Below are 23,031 nucleotides of genomic sequence, written 5' to 3' on the forward strand. Positions count from 1 at the left end.
CCTTCTAAGGGAACAGGATAGGTGCAACAGGCCGAACAAGGCAGTGAGCAAGCCAAGGACAGATAAGAAGCGACTAAGGAATAGGCAGAGAAGAAGAAAAGGGATGAAGATGAGAAAAAGCGAAAAGAGGAAGAGGAAAGAAAAGAGGAAGAGGAGAAAAGAAAAGACGAAGAGAAAAAGAAGCAAGAAGATGAGAGGAAAAAGAAAGAAGAAGAGGATAAGGAAGAAAAGAAGAAGAAGGAAGAGGAAGATAAAGAAAAGGAAAAGCGGAAGGAAGAAGAAAAGAGGAAGAAGGAAGAGGAAGAGAAAGAAGAGGAGAAGAGGAAGGAAGCTGAGAGGAAAAAGAAAGAAGAGGAAGACAAGGAACAAGAAAAGAAGAAGGAAGCAGAGAAAAAGGAGGAAGAAAAAGACAAGGCAACGAAGAAAAGAAAAGCGGAAGAGGACAAGGCAACGGAAGCAGTGAAGATCACACAGATGGAGACTCCAAAGGCAACCAGGAGTCGAGCCAAACCGGCTGATATCACCAGTCCTATCGATCTCCAGTCTGTAAGTGAATCGAAGCTAATGCAGAGCATCAAGATTGCTCAAGAGCGCCTTGAAATCATTCAAAGGAAAAAGGAGCAAGATATAATTCAAGTGGCTGTAGACACCCTTACCGGTTTGATCCCCGATACCAATCTTCCCAACACTGAATCATCACTAGCAAAGCTTAAGCTACTATGTACAGTAGTTGATGATCAGGTGCAGAGCCTGGAAGAAGCAGCTGAGGCAAATGTCAAGAAAGAGCATCAAAAGGCTCTTAACATTGCTCTGGTGAAGAAGTTGAATGAACTCTGGTCTGAACTACTGAAAGACGAAAAGGATATAAGGGGCGCTTTGGATGAGGGAAATCTGCTGCTAAGCAAAATCTATCAACCCCATCTATTCTACGATGATGTGCTAGCTCAGAAGCAAAAACTTCAAACGGACTTACAGTCTTACTTGAGCACATTTAAGCCACCTTATGATTCCTTTGTAACTTATGGACAAACCGTTCACCGGTTTCAGATCCAGTCAGCCAAAATGGAGCAAGAGATCAGTACACGATCTAGAAATTTGCAGGAGCTACAACTGGTTTTACTTCCACGTCTGCAAATTCTTCAGAAGTGTTATCTGAATTTGGATGCCTTGACAGTTACACAGGAAATGAGCACAGTTGATGCCATGGAAGAACAGGTCTCCCAGATGCACACAGAGAAAGAAGTGGCCACCTCCCTACTTGAATCCTGGTCTCTATCAATGAAACAATTTTTGCAAGACTATAAATCGGTTTTTGACAAGTATTATTCCTTGTTGTCATAAACTTTTATTATTTTAATATCAAACAGAAACAAGGTTGTTCAATGGTACTTTCTCATTGTTGGCAAAGGGGGAGAAATACTCTATCTATTTTGGAGAAGTATCGGGCTTTAAAATTTTGCTATATGCTTTGATATATGATATATGCTCTGATATCTCGATGTTTATGCTCTGTATGCAAATTTGCTATACATTGTATTGATTAAGGGATAGTGTATATGCTTAGGGGGAGCGATTTTGTTAATGGCATGTTTTTTGTTGTAAAACACTTAGATGTCAAAATTTTATTTTCCTAAGTGTTGCCATCAATGCCAAAGGGGGAGATTGTTGGTATTTTTTATGTTTATGTTGTGATTGTCATTGATGGACACAAACTTGCATTTAGATCCCCTTTATATGTATGAGCTAGAGCTCAACCAGTATCTGTTCCAACCGGTATGTTGTATTCTAGTCTTTAGACTATTGGTGATTTTGCAGAATGTGTTTCCCGGTCTGAAGCGGCATGTCGACCCCAAGCGGTTCATAGATCTCAAGCAGTACGAGGGAGCAAAGCGGCATAACACATTCTTACCAGTCTTCATTTTTGTCAAACCGGCAACCGGTATTTTGTATAAACCGATAATACTCTGTGATGAGTTACCAACCGGCATTTTGTGATGAGTTACCAATCCACCGATTGTCTGACGGTGCCGACACACTAACAATGCTTCTTGTGTCGTGTTACTGAGTATGTCTAGATTCATTGAACCTAGGAAATTGAAATGTAATCCTATTGGACCGACATGAAATCAGATTCCTTTAAAAGGACATCATGTCTAGGGTTTTAGGTGGTTAAAAGTTTTTGTTTGTGCTAAGGTTTAAGGTGGTTGATGAGTTGTTGTAAGAGCAATCTTATCTGAGAAGATCAAGTTGTAACTGAGTGAGAGACAGAGAAGACTGAAGCAATGCTGGAATGCATTAGCTGTGAGCTATACTGGATCTAATCGAGCAGTCTGTGCTATTAGATAGATCAAACACTTGTTGATTACTCACATCTTTGACAAGTTTACAGCCCTTAACCGGGTAGGCCCAAAAGCCTTTGCGAAATCCTCTAACAAGGTGGTTCACCTCTGTGATTCTAAAATCCTCTAGCAAGGTAGTCCTTGATCGGACTTATCTCCTAACAGAGATTGAGATTCCTAACAAGATTTGTTCTGGTGAAAAACGTTGTAAGACCTTAACCAGTCTGGTTTCTATTCTGCAGATAGTGACTTGGAGTTCCATCTCACTGTGGTTTTTCCCATTTGGGTTTCCATGTCAAATATCTTGTGTTATGGTTGTATTTCTTTTGTGGGTGAATGCTTTATTTGCATTTTGGTTTACATGTGTGATAACCAGTCTGTCTGTTAAATTGTTTTACCGGTTTATCTTTAGATTGTTTAAGTGTTTAAGTGTAGTGTTTTTCGGTATACTAATTCACCCCCCCCTCTTAGTATTTATCAATTGGTATCAGATCTTACATTTCTATAAGTTTAACCACTTGGAAAGAGATATGGGGGAATACACCTTGAGAGAACTTACTTTTATAAAATTAATTACTATAATGGAATCCATTTTGTTTTATTTTTGTTTTTTGTTTTTAAAAAACATTGTCTTCATAAAATGTAATAAATTTTTAGAAAAATGTTTTAGTTTTGCTTTTTGTTTTTATTGATGGAGGATTTTTCATTCATCTTGACTATAATACGCCTGTTGGCATTAATTAAAAATGGTATCACAAAGTTAATAAGAGTGAAACTGAGGTCGATTTTAATGTATGAAATTATGCTTGGGTATTGGTTTGGGTTCTTTGATGCTTGGGTTCTTGTGGGTCCTTCACAAAACCCAAGCACCCAAGATCAGATAGAAAAATATAGAAAACATCCAAAGGTGCATCATGTCCTCCATAAGATGACAAGTACAGTTCACCAGTTGAAAAATCAGAAGTGATTCACAGTATCTCCTAAATTTCAAATAAAGTTGCAACTTTATTTTAAAAAAGGCACTTACATTGAAGTTAAGTTTGAAATGTAAAGAACTCGATGAAAATCTTTTAGCAACTTATTCAGAAGAGGAGATTTGTGAGTAACGAAAAGAAACTAAGTTTCAATAGCCTTTAAATAATTAGATATAGACATTGCAAAAGTAAACAACATTTAAAGAAATAAATATATTAAATTAAATTTTAAAAAATCAAAACATATTCCAGCATTATAATATCGGATTCTAAATACACTTTCTACGTAAGTCATTTAACAACATTATGACTTAACAACATTTAGTTAACGTGCTCTTCCTCCAATCCCCTAAAACATATCAGAATTATGAGCAAGCTTTTAGAATCAGAATTTGTTATTAAAAGTTTGTATGCAAAGCAAGCATGTTGAATGCAAAGTGAACATGTTGAATGCAATGTAAGCATGATGAGAATTAAGCAAAATGGCAATGACGTTGTTACTAATTGCAAGTGAATAGCATGTCCTCTCAAAAGGAACAAGCTTCAAGTCAGACATTGCTTTAGTACCCTCAACAACTATCTGGAAACTACCTGTGCCCTAACATAATTCATGCAAAACAAACACCGAAAAGTATATCAAACATCCAACAAATGGGAAGAATTCTAAATTGGCATTTCAAGAAAAGAAATAAGGAGAGTTTATCTTAATGCTTGAAACAGAGGAACCACACATATAAACAGGAAGGGATGGAAAACAAATGTAAAACTGGATTCTAGAAAAGGAAAACTAACAAGACTGATGACCAATCAAATATACAAGAAAGGATGCTCGAGAGTAGCATAAAATGTCATATCCTAAATAAAGAATCACATAGGAAGAAAGAGCATGACAAATACAAGAAAAAACCAAAGGCGAACAGACTTTATTAATAATGTTGAATGGCGGAACATTATCAGCACAGAAAATCTTCTTAAACATATGCGACACCAAAAGACGTTTGACAATATTAAAGAGAATTTTCAGTGCAAAGCCTCGTGAATAAAAGAGCAGGTCAGCTCTTCGCAATCTGCATGTACCTTTTTATTTAATCTTATATATGTATTTCTAAACGGACACCAAACTTTTAGTTCAGCTCCATTATTCGTTGTCTTCAAATGAGTTGTTTTAGAATACTGTTATAAATGTGTTTTCTTCACAAAACAAGAAATCCAAACCTGTATTCTAATTAATGCAATTGAATCCATATGTTGAAGCATATACGTTTCAACATACAGAAACTTCCTAGGTATTATCATTGGGCATTTCCTTCATTAAAACTATACTATCACTTAAAGAACTGAGTTTTAAATGTGTCTAAAAACAAACAAGAGGGCAATCTCCTGTGATCATTTTAAAAAACCAAATGATTAAAATATCTTTTACAAAAACAACCCTAATAGTTGTATAGGAAAAAAATCTAGACAAACATACAAAGCATAGTAAAAAATAGCAGCCAAAGTCTGGCAGAACTAGAGATATTATCTACTGCATGAAGTCTAAATATTGACAACAAAAGCGGAATAATTTTTCTTACAAAAGAACAGAAATGAATGAGTTCACTTCCATATAACATGCATTATTAATATTACCAGGTAGTATTGCTGCAAAACATTTGAATCAATGCAAATGTCCTACTCCAAAGCACACTGATGGAATGAAAGTAACAGACCACTGTATTTATTTGCACTTTGGGCAATGATAGAAGGCGGTGGCAGGGAATGTATGAGTGTCGAACAGCAACACAAGCATTAATTGAAACATCTTCTCAAAGGATGGAATTACAGCAACGCAACCATTAATTGAAACATCTTCCCAAATCCACAGCAGATGGCAGACAAAAATGCTGGTGAGCTGGCTCGACTGGAAACATGGTAGGCTTGGCAATTGTCAGCTCATCTATTCATACAAAAACTAAATAAAACTAGAAATGCATGACATTAACAGCACCCATAATTTGATTTTGTTGTTTCTCCAAACTCCAAAACTAACTACTACACCATAAATCGACTCATCAAATTAGTTGAATTCTTCCTGTAGTCTTGTAGTCCCAAGGGCATGGTAAAGGAAAGGCTTGAATTAGGAAAAGTAATGAAGAGATTATGTAAAGAATCAAAGTGTTTTGCAGTACAGTAGGCTTGGCAATTGTCAGCTCATCTATTCATACAAAAACTAAATAAAACTAGAAATGCATGACATTAACAGCACCCATAATTTGATTTTGTTGTTTCTCCAAACTCCAAAACTAACTACTACACCATAAATCGACTCATCAAATTAGTTGAATTCTTCCTGTAGTCTTGTAGTCCCAAGGGCATGGTAAAGGAAAGGCTTGAATTAGGAAAAGTAATGAAGAGATTATGTAAAGAATCAGAGTGTTTTGCAGTACGGTCCATTAATAACTATACTAATTTAACATTGTTAAATGCAAATTTACAGGAAAAAAAAGTGTCTATATAAATTTAGTTGTGGAAAGCATGGAAATTATATGTACTTCTAATACACTTTTGACTAATTATGTACTGAAAATTCATCTATTTGTTCAAAATTGCTTTAAAATAGAGCCCATTCACTTATATCAGTATTTAAGAGCAAATTGTTGATTGTAACTAGGGTATAGGGGTTCGGATTGCCTTAAGGCAACATCCGAACTCCTTTAGGACCGGGTCCTACCCTAACGTGGCCCTATCCTAAATCCACGCTAAAACACATCTATTAAATATTAGCACCAAATAACATTAGCGCCTAAAATATAAGGAGGCCGACTTCAAGAAAGGGCCGACCTTAATAAAGTAAAGAGGCATATAAATAAAGATCATTTTGCAAGTCAACATCAAAAAAAGTTCAATTAACTCAGAATGCAAATTAGCTCTGCTGTGCGAACCTAAGGAAGAGGGCGAATTATTCAGTTTGGTGTAATATTGTCCAAGGGGACATAGCATATCTTGAGGCAAGTCATTAAAGCATACAAGGACAGATCTGATGTGTCAAGATCAGATTCGAGCTAAGTATTGTACTATTATTTAGAGGAGAATATATAATCTGACCTGTGGGTCTTTCATGCTGGGTTTTTCCTCCTTGGAGGTTTTCCCAAGGTATGCTTGTTTGTCTTCTATCATATTTCTGATTTATGTTGTCTTACTAAGTTCTGCAAATCTGATTACAATCTAAGGCACAATTTAATGCATGTTGGTTCACTAAACTACTGCAAATCTAATACAAACCAGGGCATAATTGAATAAGATAAATCTGATTATCATACCTAGGGTTTAAATTAACATGGTATCAAAGCTCTAGGTGTTACTAACTTCTGATTTTAGCAGATCAATTGTTGCATATAGCTGTTGTTGTGTTCAGATTAAAGATGTCAGGTTTAAAGGCTGAAGATAGGCTTGAGGGAGCCATTGACTTTGCTGCTTGGAATGTTTGTATTCTGTTGATCCTTGAAGAAAATGACCTACTGAAATTTGTAGAAGAAGAAAGGCTGTCTCCTCCAGAAGATGCTGAAGAGCTGAAATTGTTCAAGAAAGATTCCCTCAAGGCTAGAAGGATCATAATTGAGTCCGTCAAGAATCATCTTGTCACTGACATATCAAAGTTTACATCTGCCAGAGAAATGATCAAACACTTGGAAGGGATCTATGAAGTCAACAATCTCAGCAGGGCTCTTGCCCTAAGACAACAACTTCTACACATAAAAATGAAAGAAGAAGATTCAATCATAGCCTACTTCATGAAGATCAATGAACTAAAGGACAAGCTAAGCACTCTTGATTGCCAAATCTCAAATAAAGACCTTGTTATGATTGCATTAAATGGTCTACCAGATGAATGGGAACCATTCATTCGTAGCATTGGTGGAAGCGCTGATCGTCCCAACTTTGAGTGTCTTCAATCTGATTGCATCAAAGAGGAATCTCGAATTGAGGTAAGAGGAAAACTCAAAAACTCTCTCAAAGATAATCATGTTCTCTTATCTAAATCTAGGAAAGGTGGTCATTGGAAGAAAGAAAAGAGAAGCAAAGATTTTAGATCCTCCTCCTATGATCCAAGGAAAAAGTCAAGAGATTCCTCTCACATTTGTTGCTTCAGATGTGATAAGTATGGTCACTATGCCAGAGATTGTCAAAATGACCCAAAGGAAAGGGAAGCTAACTTAAATGAGGTTGCTGAACAAAGTGAAGACTACCTTCTTATCTTTGCTCTTTCCAGCAAAGTTCCTACGGATAGCAATTCGTGGATACTTGACAGTGGTGCCTCCAGACACATCTCAAGATTTCATGAGCATCTCTCAGATCTGATTGAAAAAGACACCAATCTTCATGTTGTAATCGGTGATGATGCTCGATACTCAGTAAAAGGTTCTGGTACTACCTCTCTAAAACTAGATTCTGGTATTTCCTTACAACTCTGTGATATTCTATTTGTACCTGGTATTAAAAGAAATCTTATTTCTATTTCGGCTTTAGAAGATAAGGGTTTGCAAATAGCATTTTCTGAAGGGAAAGTACTTGCTTGGTCTAAGAAATCTAACTTCAAATCTGCTCGTATTATTGGACATAGATGTGATAGTTTATATAAGCTTGCAGCCAATCCAATTCAAGCTCTCATTCATGAGACCCCTAAATCATGCGAGCTATGGCATAGAAGATTGGGTCATCTTCACTTTGAAGCTCTTCCCACTCTCGGTAAAATGGTCAAAGGTATGCCTAATCTCAGTTTATCTCATGATGATGCTTGTAAAGGTTGTGCAATGGGTAAGAATGTAAAGAATCCCTTTCATAAAAGCGATAGTAGGGCTAAAGAAAGGTTAGAGCTTATTCATTCAAATTTATGTGGTCCCATGTCAGTAGCATCTCCTAGCAGGTTCTTATATTATGTTATCTTCATAGATGATTTCTCTAGGAAAACATGGATCTATTTTCTTAAATCTAAAGAGTCTGAAGAAGTCCTAAACAGATTTAAAGAATTCAAAGCCTTTGTTTGAAAATACTACAGGAAATCGAATTAAATGTTTGAGGTCTAACAATGGAGGTGAATACACCTCAGGTAGCTTCTATGACTTTTGTGTTAAAGCAGGAATTAAGAGGGAGTTTTGTGTTCCCTACAACCCTCAGCAAAATGGAGTTGCTGAAAGAAAGAATAGGACCATTGTTGAAGCTGCAAGAGCCATGATTCATGATCAAGACTTGCAACCTTTTCTATGGGCAGAAGCATCCAAAACCGCAGTTTATATTCAGAATAGATGTCCTCATCAAGTCCTAAAGAATGTAACACCTGAAGAAGCATTTTCAGGAATCAAACCTGATATCAGTCACCTAAGGATATTTGGAAGCCCTGTGTATGTTCACGTGCCTAAAGAAAAACGAACCAAGCTGGATCCATCTGGAAAGAAAGGCATCCTAGTAGGATACAACAAATCTTCCAAAGCTTTCAGGATCTACATTTCAGGTCAAAGGTATGTTGAGGTAAGAAGAGATGTAACCTTTGAAGAAGATATTGCTTTCAAAAGATCTAAAGGTTCATTAATCAACAATGATGATATGATGATGGAAAAACAAGATTCAATTGTTGATGCTAACCCTGAGTTACAGGAGGAGTCTACTGATCTCCCAAATCAGGGAGTTCAGAATGACTCATCAGAACCCATGCAATCTATCGATATACCTCAGGATATTGTGGTCTGCAAGAAGAGACCACTCTGGGTTAGAAATACAATTCAAGATGCTGAAGGGTTTGCTGCTCCCAAAGGAACCTTCAGAAACAGCAAGAGTGTCCAAAATCACGCCAACTACATTTCTGTGATGTGCAATATAATTGAGTCTGAACCCCACAATATCGGTGAAGCTATGTCCCATCATGCTTGGAAATTAGCCATGGATGAAGAGTATGGGTCTATCATCAAGAATGATGTCTAGGACATTGTACCCAGACCCAAAGGTAAGTCTGTCGTTTCCTCTAAATGATTGTTTAAAATTAAACATAATGCTGATGGTAGTATTGAAAAATATAAAGTTAGGTTTGTAGCTCGTGGTTTTTCTCAAAAGGAAGGAATAGATTATGAAGAAACCTTTGCCCCTGTTGCTAGATATACCTCTATTAGGTCTATAATAGCTATTGCTGGAGCCAAAGGTTGGGAGCTGCATCAAATGGACGTCAAGACAGCTTTCCTCAATGGAGTCATTGAGGAGGAAGTCTATATTGAGCAACCAGAAGGTTATGTAATCCATAAAAGAGATTCTCATGTTTGCAGGTTGAAGAAAGCCTTATACGGGCTCAAACAGGCTCCTCGCGCTTGGTATGAAAGAATTGATAAGTACTTACTAAGTTTAGGGTTTTCCAAGAATGATGTTGATGCTAACATTTACTTGAAAATTTATAATAATGAGATGCTTATTTTAGTTTAGTATGTAGATGATTTATTTCTCACGGGTGAAAATAAATTAATCATAAGATGTAAAAAGGAATTAGCCTCAGAATTTGAAATGAAAGATTTAGGTCTAATGCACTACTTCCTAGGGTTAGAAGTATGGCAAAGAGCTAATGAAATCTTTCTAAGTCAAGGAAAATACACTATTGATATTTTGAAAAGATTTAGAATGATAGATTGTAAACCTATGCGTACTCCTATGGAATCTAACTTAAAGAAGTTAAGTGTTTCTGCAGCTAACTCAGATTTTGCAGATCCTTCTGAGTACAGACAGTTGATTGGCTCCCTGATGTACCTAGTCAATACTAGGCCAGATATCTGTTATGCTGTGAATGCCCTCAGTCAGTTCATGAGCTCACCGAAACATGTTCACCTGGTTGCTGCCAAGCACATTCTAAGATATCTACATGGCACAATTGGTTATGGGCTGAAGTATACACTTAATACCCCAATCCTCCTGAAAGGCTACTCAGATTCAGATTGGGCAGGAAGTGTCAAGGACAGGAAAAGCACTTCAAGCATCTGCTTCAACTTGGGCTCCACAGTAATCTCTTGGGCATGCAAGAAGCAATCTTCAGTAGCATTAAGCACTGCAGAAGCTGAGTACATTGCCGCATCTGTTGCATCCAGAGAAGCAGTGTGGCTCCGTAAGCTTCTTGTTGGATTATTCGGTCAAGTCAATGATCCTACCACCATTCATTGTGATAATCAAAGTTGTATAAAGATGTCAGTAAATCCTGTATTTCATGATCGGTCCAAACGTGTGGAAAGATACTATCATTACATTCGGGATATGGTGCAGAGAGGCGCCATTCACCTAAAGTACATTAGCACAGATGAACAGATTGCTGACATCCTCACCAAACCCTTATCCAGAGTGAAGTTCGAGTACTTCAGAGATAGACTCGGTGTCATGGAAAACGGAACCTTGATTGAGAGGGAGCTTCAATCTCAGTGACTATTGGTAGCACTTTGAATCATTCTTTGCTTGTGTGCAAGAATGAATTTCATCCAATCTATGCTTGTGTGCTAGATGGATGGTTGTAATAATGTAAAGACCCACTGATGTATTACACTTTCTATGCTTGTGTGCTAGAACCATCCTATGCTTGTGTGCTAGGTGGAAGATGTAATTCTATGCTTGTGTGCTAGATCCATTCTATGCTTGTGTGCTAGATGGAACGTAAAAGGTTCAGATTATGTATTCTCCTCCTCCCTAGTTAAGAGGGAGTGTTGATTGTAACTAGGGTATAGGGGTTCGGATTGCCTTAAGGCAACATCCGAACTCCTTTAGGACCGGGTCCTACCCTAACGTGGCCCTATCCTAAGTCCACGCTAAAACACATCTATTAAATATTAGCACCAAATAACATTAGCGCCTAAAATATAAGGAGGCCGACTTCAAGAAAGGGCTGACCTTAATAAAGTAAAGAGGCATATAAATAAAGATCATTTTGCAAGTCAACATCAAAAAAAGTTCAATTAACTCAGAATGCAAATTAGCTCTACTGTGCGAACCTAAGGAAGAGGGTGAATTATTCAGTTTGGTGTAATATTGTCCAAGGGGACATTGCATATCTTGAGGCAAGTCATTGAAGCATACAAGGACAGATCTGATGTGTTGAGATCAGATTCGAGCTAAGTATTGTACTGTTATTTAGAGGAGAATATATAATCTGACCTGTGGGTCTTTCATGCTGGGTTTTTCCTCCTTGGAGGTTTTCCCAGGGTATGCTTGTTTGTCTTCTATCATATTTCTGATTTATGTTGTCTTACTAAGTTCTGCAAATCTGATTACAATCTAGGGCACAATTTAATGCATGTTGGTTCACTAAACTACTGCAAATCTAATACAAACCAGGGCATAATTGAATAAGATAAATCTGATTATCATGCCTAGGGTTTAAATTAACACAAATAACAACATTAAGAGCAAATATCGAGAGTTCTGCTACAACAGCAACCTGCAGCAATTTTTTTGAAATTAAAGAGTTCATTAATATGTCTATTGATTTTAGACATCTACTTACCAGTCATGAAGTATATCTGTGTAAATACTCAAAAACTAGAATCAAAATATTACCTCATCTCTATAAGCCGCACATGCAATAATTCTTCTTCATTTTGAAGAACTAAGTTGATAATGTAATTTTAGGAACAGATTGAAATGATACAGAAGCAACAAAAAACTATGATTGCTACAGTTCCTAAACTAGAACTGATTACAACCCATTTTTCTACAAATTAGGGAAAATATTTTATTAAAAATTACATTATATTTTGCTACTATTATAGGAAAGTAAATGAGTGTATGAAGAACATCTGACATTAATGTTATGCTCCAGAAATCTCATATTTTCCTAAAAGTGATACCCTCAGAATGATCTATTGCTTTAAACAAAAAATAATATGCCACGGAGTTTGCTAACAAGAATTATTCCGCCATTACTTTGAGGATGATATGCTAACTACCCTCCTCCATACCAGAGCAGATTAATTGTTTTAAAAACATAGTTAACAATGTAGGAATACTAAATAATCATTTTCAAGAAATCTTCAGTTGACCAACATTATGAATCTGTATATGGAAGAAAGCTACAACAGAACCCACATAAAAACCTAGCTAACAATGTAGGAAGACTAGATAATAATTTTCGAGAAATCCTCAGTTGACACATTATGAATCTGTACATGGAAGAAAGCTACAACAGAACCCGTATTTCATCTTTCAAGAAATCTTCACTTGACCCACATTATAAATTTGTATAAACAAGAAACCTGTCAGTGCTACAGTTCCTAATCCAACATTGATTACAGACCAATTCTGCATTATCACGCAAACTAGTGCAATGAAACTCAAAGTGTGGAATCCCACTGATGTCCTCAAGGCAAGGATTTTTGTACGGTTGGACCCTCCAAACACAGTGATTGCAAGTACTACTGTCACAGTAGAGTATGCGACAGGAAATACAACATCGAAAGGAAACTCATCGAAGCAGGCAGAGCCTAGGGTTTTGGTGATAAACACTATAAAAGAGAGCAAACCAGCATAGTAAGGTATGAGAATCATCGCAAGAAATATGAAACTGTTTGTGTCTGCATGCTTTCCAATGGTATCCATCGCATTGATAGTAAGCTTGCTCAAGCTGCCTAAATATTTTCCTCCTTGCTGTGTGTTATCCTTTCCCTTCAAAAAAGAATAAAATAACCAGGATGCAATTCTTTTAGGGTTTGTTAAAGAAACCAACAACAAACAGATATAGGTAGTATTTGTTACAGAAATCAATAAAAAAAATATAGGTATTATTGTTACAGAAAACAAAATTAGGTGTAATTACAAAAATCAAGAAACAGATATAGATATAAAAATTACAGAAATCGAGAAACAGATATTGTAATTAACAGAAATCCTCTCTTGCTCATACCTCCTCCAACGGAGACACTCCAATAGAATCCATACCGCTGATAATAAGTTTTCTCAAGCTGTCTAAAACTCTTCCTCCTTGCCGTGTTATACTTTCCCTTCAAACAAATAAAGAAAATAACCAGGATGCAATTCTTTTAGGGTTTATTGTTACAAAAATCAAGAAGTATTGTTCCAGAAATCAAGAAATGGATATACATATTGATCTTTTCAAATTAAAAAATAAATTCAAATAATTTAACTATTCAGATTAAGATTAACTGTGATTATCTTAAGAAGATGAAATAAAGGATATGCCCATTAATTAATTTTAATGTTTAAACACTTCCTAATCCCCTTCAATGTATGGCTTAGAAGATGTTACCTATTTGTGCCATTTCTTAGAGGTGTGTCCCCTAATATGCCAATGCCATGTTTTAGTCACCCATGTATTAGTTGATTATTATGGGGTAGATATGAGAATTTATATTTATCCACACTTTTTATGTTGTGCAGTGGAATTTATATTGGCCATTAAATTCACAAGTGGTAGTAACCGCTTGATACCTTAAGTTATAAAAAGGAAAGAGTGTATGAACTAGGACTTGTACCAAAAGGGGTGCAAGGATCAAGTAGCGAGAAAAATATTTGTAAGTTAATATATTAAAAGTACAGCTCAAATTGTGAATAGAAGAAATTATTTTAGATAGAAAAGTTTGCACACGAATTGATATATAAAAGATTAAATATGCAAAACATGATTCTGCATTGTGATAGAGATTCCCTAGACAGATCTAAATGCACGACTCTTGCTTATACAAATTTTGAAAATCTTCGTCCCTAGGGTTATTAGATGTTACATAGAAAAACAACATATCAATATAACATGCAGCATAGATAATGCACTTCATTCAAGTAGCTAAAATTTACTTGTTGGGGTAAAAATAGTCTTGGATGTACATTTATCATTGTATGTTTTTCAGTCATGAAATAATAGCATATAAAGAGCTTCAAGTAAATATACAGAGATAGTGAAAATCTTTTCAGTATTACAAAAACTCATAAGCTTCAAGGAGACAGTTGGTCTTCTCTCTGCAAAGTCAATATATGAAAACAATATAAAATATATTTTTTTTCTAAAGGAAGGCATATTCTCCATTCAAAAGAAAACTTAACGAAGCTGGATAAGAAGAAAACAAGGATGAGGAAGGGTGAGCAGGACAACCACTCTGGGTTGTGTTGGTGCCTGCGCAAGGTGCCAAATTTTTGTTTCTGGTCTGTCAGTGGTCTCTGGTTTTGTCTGTGTAACTAACATAGGTTATAAAAAATAGTGTATGATGTAAATGAAGTATACTGCTATGGTGGGCCACAATTGTAGTTGGAGCACCCTATAGTTTGTTGTGTTGATGGTCTCTTGTTTGATAGCCGAATAGATGAATTGCAGTGAATGCTGGAAATCTCTGCCCAGTTAGGGGCTTTGAATGTACTGAGACTTTTTTTAATATATGAGTATAGCCCCGATAGCACTACATTTACTGATAAAAAAAAGTGATTTACTGGGGAGGAGCCTAAGGTCTGTATTTGATCAAGTACAATAGGGATAATATTCTTGACCAAGAGCAGTTGTAAATTGTACCTCAAATGGTATCTCATTGTTTTAATTTACCACCTAAAAATTTAGTTCCAAATTGTAGCATGGTTATTATCATTTTTTTCAGATCGGGTGAGCATTTGCCGAAATTTCAAAGCTCAGTAATTTAAAAAAGACAATAAAGAAGATTGCAGAGTTGCATCTCAACCTAAGTCACTGTGTTCGAATTCGAATTCGACTTCAGCAACAATAAAATTCGGATGTTCTTCAGCAAGGGTAAAAAATTAGAAAAAAAAATCGACATTAAATTCGCCTTATATAAAAAAAATTAAATATAAATAATATATAAATAAATTATCAAATTAGTTTAACTATTATTTTTGAAAGAGGAAAGATTTAAATTAAAATTTAATATAAATAATATAATATTTTAACTTTTCTAAGACATCTAAAGTCTATTTTTAAATTAAAAATACAAATATTGACAACATATTTAATAAATTTTAATAGAAAAAAAAGAATTTTGAAATTTGATGGAATATCAATACAAAAACGAAAAACAAAAACCTAAAAGAAAACTAAAACAGTGAAGATCCATATGCCTAAAGGTTGCGTAGGAGCTGCGGCCATTGCATCAAATTTGCTGGATCGCGTCAAATTTGCAGGGCGACACTTGTGAGAGTCTGCTCGCGTCGCCTCTGTTTGCGTCAGACTTGCCAAGCATCACCTCTAATCGCATCGAACTTACCGGGCATCACTTCTGTTCGTGTCAGAAAACCCGTAAAGGAAACTCAAGTTTTTCGAATGCATTTTTTATTGAGAAATCCCTAACCGATTTACCGTACGAATTTTAAGCCAAACTGAAACAAATTTTTTGGGTTTTTAAAAAAATCGTTGAATTTCGAATTCCATGTATAATATTCACCGAATGCGGTGACTAAGCTCTCAACCAATGAAGCAAAAGTGATTTGCAAAAATCTTACACTTTCAAGATCAAAAATAGTAAATCTTCCACTTCCAAAACCTTTAAAATCCTAGAGCAGTTGAAGGGTGATAAGTCATGACCCTAGATTCTATACCCTCTGATTGTAGAACAGTCTGTCCCGAGAGGCATCCGAGGACCTTTCTAGAGTTTTCATTAAGAATGATTTTGCACTTTGCCACTAGTATCATGTCTTAAAGATGTAATCATTAATCATTAATGCATTTTTTGATACATCAGACAAGTATTGACTGCATTAAGCCTCATGCTAGAAAAGAAACTGTAAACCCTTGTAGTTGCTGTTTTTTAATTAACTGTAAGATCTGCTTCAAAATAAGTTACGTTTGAGCAACATGTGAGGTAATAGCAAGGATTTTGCTCTTAAATAGTGAATTTAATAACCAAAAATTGTTTAATTTAGCCAGAGTTGATGAGTTCTAATTCTGGAATTAGTTTTTTTGATGATGATGATGATGATAAATTTTTGGTTAATTACATTCATGTGACTCACTTCAGCATTCAATGCCTGTAACACGTTTGTATAATAAATGTTTTTATCTGACACACATTTTGGATAACAAAATTTGTCTCTCCATAGCATGAAACCACTTGTGAATTCCCCAGATATATGTGTCATGTCCCATCAATAAATGGAATTGCAACCATATTAATACGGTTGCAGCCATAAAACCCAGATAGCAGGGCCAACCTAGTACGATAAGAAAATAAAAATAAATAATAAAATCACATATAGGGCCGACCTGGATTGAGGAGTCAACCTAGGGTTTCGTGCAGTAATTAAGGAAAATAAAATATAAAAATAATAATAATAAGTTTATTGCCTTGGCCGACCTGTTGCGACCTTTGGTGATTTGAAAGGTATAAATAAGAGATTTGTGGATCATTAATGGCAAAAAACAATTTCTATTTAAAAGCAGATTTGCAGAAAGAAAGCAGAGCAGATGAACTAAAGGCAGAATTAGCAGATGAAATAAAATCAAACATTCCTATATATCTATAAAACCTGCATAAATCAAACAAAAATTTAAACACACATAATCTGCATAAATCAAAGGCAGAACATCGACCAGCAGCAAAAATAATAATATATGCAGCAAAATCGAATTCTGTAATAACTTCTCCGAGCAAAATCGAATTCTGTAATAACTTCTCCGATCATTGTGGACAAATTACAAGGTAATTCAGGAAAGGGAGCATTACAATTGGTATTAGAGCCTGATTCTTCCAGCATGAGGGATAAAATAGCAGATGCTTAGCCAAAGAACTTTGAAAGCCCTAGTGAGAAAATGGAACAAGAATCCAGGACCTTCATGGAGCAAACAGCCACAGCCCTACAAAATATAAATACTACCATAAATTCTCTTAGGTCACACCAAGGAAATGGGAGGGAAATTACCCCAAGCCAATATAAAAATAACAGCACATCAAGATCTACCCCTAGGATAACTTGACCTCCCTTATGTTGAGACCTTTTTACACATTGCCCCATTGCAAACGAGGACCCCCTCTTTCCTGCTTTTTGTGTCTTGTTAGTTTAGGGTTTTTGGCAATAGGTGGCAATTTTGAGCTTTCAGGAGTCCAAGTCTCAAGTTTTGATATGATCATGCCTAAATGCTATTAGGGTTTTAAAATTTTGAATAGGAACAAGTGCGTGTAAAAGGTTAAATATTTAGGTGATCCTAATTTTATCTAAGTCGGGAATTTGAGCATAGTTGAGTTTGAATGATTTTAAGTCGGTCATATTTTCGTGTCTAAGCATCAAGAGGTCCCTTAGGGGTTATTTTCTTGCTCCTAGGAGGTAATTCAAGTTAAAATTGCACTTTATCCCGATGGAATCTCTATTTTCTCACTCAAATTTTGATGAATTTGGCTAAGTCACGATGCATAATGATGAAATTTAACTTGTCTAGATGTTTTTGAGTGTGGAAATCATCAAATTCCCAATGGAAATTCATTAAATTGAAGTCTAAGAGTCAAAAATCCTAATGAGGGGCGTTTTTCCCCAAGTTTTTAAGCAAATTTCCAATGACCCATGATTTTCCCCACTCATAATCCTAATGGAGGGCATTTTTCCCCAGCTATCTTGACTTTTGTCTTGATGGACTACGTTTTTCTACCAAGGGGCCCAAATTTTGTCTAAGTGCTGGAAATTATCCTGATGACCCACATTTTTCCCCAGGAATGAAGTATGAACTTTAATGCGGATGAAACTGACTATCCTGATGAAGGTCGATTTTCCCCAAGTCAGTTGATGAGCAAATTTGATGGATTTTAGTGCGGATGATTGTCCTAATGTATGGCGAATTTCCCCCAAGTGTGTGTTATGATGATTTTTTATTCAGATAATCATCCAGATGGGGATTGATTTTCCCCAAGAGGCAATTGAGATGATTTGTGATGATTTTTCATGTGGATTTTTATCCAAACATGGGGCGATTTTCCCCAATTGGCCAAATTTGACGAAATTGAACGATTTTAAATGCAAATGTGGCTGGAATTTAATGGTTTTTGTCTTGTAAACAATTATCTAAGGATTAATAACAATTATTTAATGATTTGCAATGATCATTTAATGATTAAAATATTTTCCAGAGCCAAATCGATTTTCCCAGGCATGTTTAAAAGGCAAAGTTTTATCCCACATTGCATGTGTGGTGAAGTGTTGGGGTAAAAACAAGTTTAAAAGAGGCCAACCAGCAATATAATATTATTATATTTGCTGATGCGATTGATTGAAGACATTTTAGTGGCTGATTGGAGAGTTTCCAGCTAGGCGATTTTGCCTAACTGTCCATTGGACACCATTCTTGTGAGCTGGAGTTGCAGATTTGAGGATACTTGACAGTGGTGCCTCCAGACACATCTCAAGATTTCATGAGCATCTCTCAGATCTGATTGAAAAAGACACCAATCTTCATGTTGTAATCGGTGATGATGCTCGATACTCAGTAAAAGGTTCTGGTACTACCTCTCTAAAACTAGATTCTGGTATTTCCTTACAACTCTGTGATATTCTATTTGTACCTGGTATTAAAAGAAATCTTATTTCTATTTCGGCTTTAGAAGATAAGGGTTTGCAAATAGCATTTTCTGAAGGGAAAGTACTTGCTTGGTCTAAGAAATCTAACTTCAAATCTGCTCGTATTATTGGACATAGATGTGATAGTTTATATAAGCTTGCAGCCAATCCAATTCAAGCTCTCATTCATGAGACCCCTAAATCATGCGAGCTATGGCATAGAAGATTGGGTCATCTTCACTTTGAAGCTCTTCCCACTCTCGGTAAAATGGTCAAAGGTATGCCTAATCTCAGTTTATCTCATGATGATGCTTGTAAAGGTTGTGCAATGGGTAAGAATGTAAAGAATCCCTTTCATAAAAGCGATAGTAGGGCTAAAGAAAGGTTAGAGCTTATTCATTCAAATTTATGTGGTCCCATGTCAGTAGCATCTCCTAGCAGGTTCTTATATTATGTTATCTTCATAGATGATTTCTCTAGGAAAACATGGATCTATTTTCTTAAATCTAAAGAGTCTGAAGAAGTCCTAAACAGATTTAAAGAATTCAAAGCCTTTGTTTGAAAATACTACAGGAAATCGAATTAAATGTTTGAGGTCTAACAATGGAGGTGAATACACCTCAGGTAGCTTCTATGACTTTTGTGTTAAAGCAGGAATTAAGAGGGAGTTTTGTGTTCCCTACAACCCTCAGCAAAATGGAGTTGCTGAAAGAAAGAATAGGACCATTGTTGAAGCTGCAAGAGCCATGATTCATGATCAAGACTTGCAACCTTTTCTATGGGCAGAAGCATCCAAAACCGCAGTTTATATTCAGAATAGATGTCCTCATCAAGTCCTAAAGAATGTAACACCTGAAGAAGCATTTTCAGGAATCAAACCTGATATCAGTCACCTAAGGATATTTGGAAGCCCTGTGTATGTTCACGTGCCTAACGAAAAACGAACCAAGCTGGATCCATCTGGAAAGAAAGGCATCCTAGTAGGATACAACAAATCTTCCAAAGCTTTCAGGATCTACATTTCAGGTCAAAGGTATGTTGAGGTAAGAAGAGATGTAACCTTTGAAGAAGATATTGCTTTCAAAAGATCTAAAGGTTCATTAATCAACAATGATGATATGATGATGGAAAAACAAGATTCAATTGTTGATGCTAACCCTGAGTTACAGGAGGAGTCTACTGATCTCCCAAATCAGGGAGTTCAGAATGACTCATCAGAACCCATGCAATCTATCGATATACCTCAGGATATTGTGGTCTGCAAGAAGAGACCACTCTGGGTTAGAAATACAATTCAAGATGCTGAAGGGTTTGCTGCTCCCAAAGGAACCTTCAGAAACAGCAAGAGTGTCCAAAATCACGCCAACTACATTTCTGTGATGTGCAATATAATTGAGTCTGAACCCCACAATATCGGTGAAGCTATGTCCCATCATGCTTGGAAATTAGCCATGGATGAAGAGTATGGGTCTATCATCAAGAATGATGTCTAGGACATTGTACCCAGACCCAAAGGTAAGTCTGTCGTTTCCTCTAAATGATTGTTTAAAATTAAACATAATGCTGATGGTAGTATTGAAAAATATAAAGTTAGGTTTGTAGCTCGTGGTTTTTCTCAAAAGGAAGGAATAGATTATGAAGAAACCTTTGCCCCTGTTGCTAGATATACCTCTATTAGGTCTATAATAGCTATTGCTGGAGCCAAAGGTTGGGAGCTGCATCAAATGGACGTCAAGACAGCTTTCCTCAATGGAGTCATTGAGGAGGAAGTCTATATTGAGCAACCAGAAGGTTATGTAATCCATAAAAGAGATTCTCATGTTTGCAGGTTGAAGAAAGCCTTATACGGGCTCAAACAGGCTCCTCGCGCTTGGTATGAAAGAATTGATAAGTACTTACTAAGTTTAGGGTTTTCCAAGAATGATGTTGATGCTAACATTTACTTGAAAATTTATAATAATGAGATGCTTATTTTAGTTTAGTATGTAGATGATTTATTTCTCACGGGTGAAAATAAATTAATCATAAGATGTAAAAAGGAATTAGCCTCAGAATTTGAAATGAAAGATTTAGGTCTAATGCACTACTTCCTAGGGTTAGAAGTATGGCAAAGAGCTAATGAAATCTTTCTAAGTCAAGGAAAATACACTATTGATATTTTGAAAAGATTTAGAATGATAGATTGTAAACCTATGCGTACTCCTATGGAATCTAACTTAAAGAAGTTAAGTGTTTCTGCAGCTAACTCAGATTTTGCAGATCCTTCTGAGTACAGACAGTTGATTGGCTCCCTGATGTACCTAGTCAATACTAGGCCAGATATCTGTTATGCTGTGAATGCCCTCAGTCAGTTCATGAGCTCACCGAAACATGTTCACCTGGTTGCTGCCAAGCACATTCTAAGATATCTACATGGCACAATTGGTTATGGGCTGAAGTATACACTTAATACCCCAATCCTCCTGAAAGGCTACTCAGATTCAGATTGGGCAGGAAGTGTCAAGGACAGGAAAAGCACTTCAAGCATCTGCTTCAACTTGGGCTCCACAGTAATCTCTTGGGCATGCAAGAAGCAATCTTCAGTAGCATTAAGCACTGCAGAAGCTGAGTACATTGCCGCATCTGTTGCATCCAGAGAAGCAGTGTGGCTCCGTAAGCTTCTTGTTGGATTATTCGGTCAAGTCAATGATCCTACCACCATTCATTGTGATAATCAAAGTTGTATAAAGATGTCAGTAAATCCTGTATTTCATGATCGGTCCAAACGTGTGGAAAGATACTATCATTACATTCGGGATATGGTGCAGAGAGGCGCCATTCACCTAAAGTACATTAGCACAGATGAACAGATTGCTGACATCCTCACCAAACCCTTATCCAGAGTGAAGTTCGAGTACTTCAGAGATAGACTCGGTGTCATGGAAAACGGAACCTTGATTGAGAGGGAGCTTCAATCTCAGTGACTATTGGTAGCACTTTGAATCATTCTTTGCTTGTGTGCAAGAATGAATTTCATCCAATCTATGCTTGTGTGCTAGATGGATGGTTGTAATAATGTAAAGACCCACTGATGTATTACACTTTCTATGCTTGTGTGCTAGAACCATCCTATGCTTGTGTGCTAGGTGGAAGATGTAATTCTATGCTTGTGTGCTAGATCCATTCTATGCTTGTGTGCTAGATGGAACGTAAAAGGTTCAGATTATGTATTCTCCTCCTCCCTAGTTAAGAGGGAGTGTTGATTGTAACTAGGGTATAGGGGTTCGGATTGCCTTAAGGCAACATCCGAACTCCTTTAGGACCGGGTCCTACCCTAACGTGGCCCTATCCTAAGTCCACGCTAAAACACATCTATTAAATATTAGCACCAAATAACATTAGCGCCTAAAATATAAGGAGGCCGACTTCAAGAAAGGGCTGACCTTAATAAAGTAAAGAGGCATATAAATAAAGATCATTTTGCAAGTCAACATCAAAAAAAGTTCAATTAACTCAGAATGCAAATTAGCTCTACTGTGCGAACCTAAGGAAGAGGGTGAATTATTCAGTTTGGTGTAATATTGTCCAAGGGGACATTGCATATCTTGAGGCAAGTCATTGAAGCATACAAGGACAGATCTGATGTGTTGAGATCAGATTCGAGCTAAGTATTGTACTGTTATTTAGAGGAGAATATATAATCTGACCTGTGGGTCTTTCATGCTGGGTTTTTCCTCCTTGGAGGTTTTCCCAGGGTATGCTTGTTTGTCTTCTATCATATTTCTGATTTATGTTGTCTTACTAAGTTCTGCAAATCTGATTACAATCTAGGGCACAATTTAATGCATGTTGGTTCACTAAACTACTGCAAATCTAATACAAACCAGGGCATAATTGAATAAGATAAATCTGATTATCATGCCTAGGGTTTAAATTAACACAAATAACAACATTAAGAGCAAATATCGAGAGTTCTGCTACAACAGCAACCTGCAGCAATTTTTTTGAAATTAAAGAGTTCATTAATATGTCTATTGATTTTAGACATCTACTTACCAGTCATGAAGTATATCTGTGTAAATACTCAAAAACTAGAATCAAAATATTACCTCATCTCTATAAGCCGCACATGCAATAATTCTTCTTCATTTTGAAGAACTAAGTTGATAATGTAATTTTAGGAACAGATTGAAATGATACAGAAGCAACAAAAAACTATGATTGCTACAGTTCCTAAACTAGAACTGATTACAACC

The 23,031-nt window shown here is 36.2% G+C and overlaps 1 protein-coding gene across 1 annotated transcript; it reads right to left on the bottom strand.

Moving 5' to 3' along the window:
* Positions 1-12,306: 12,306 nt before the first annotated feature.
* Positions 12,307-17,107, bottom strand: LOC131873615 (uncharacterized). Its single transcript, XM_059216522.1, has 3 exons — positions 16,978-17,107; positions 13,206-13,302; positions 12,307-12,967 (listed from the first exon to the last, which is right to left on the bottom strand). The coding sequence occupies exons 2-3, from the start codon at positions 13,236-13,238 to the stop codon at positions 12,509-12,511; spliced, it is 492 nt and encodes a 163-aa protein (XP_059072505.1). The 5' UTR covers positions 13,239-13,302; positions 16,978-17,107; the 3' UTR covers positions 12,307-12,508.
* Between the last annotated feature and the right edge of the window lie 5,924 nt (positions 17,108-23,031).

The sequence above is a fragment of the Cryptomeria japonica genome, chromosome 2, assembly GCF_030272615.1.
Source record: "Cryptomeria japonica chromosome 2, Sugi_1.0, whole genome shotgun sequence".
In the NCBI taxonomy this organism is placed as follows: domain Eukaryota; kingdom Viridiplantae; phylum Streptophyta; class Pinopsida; order Cupressales; family Cupressaceae; genus Cryptomeria; species Cryptomeria japonica.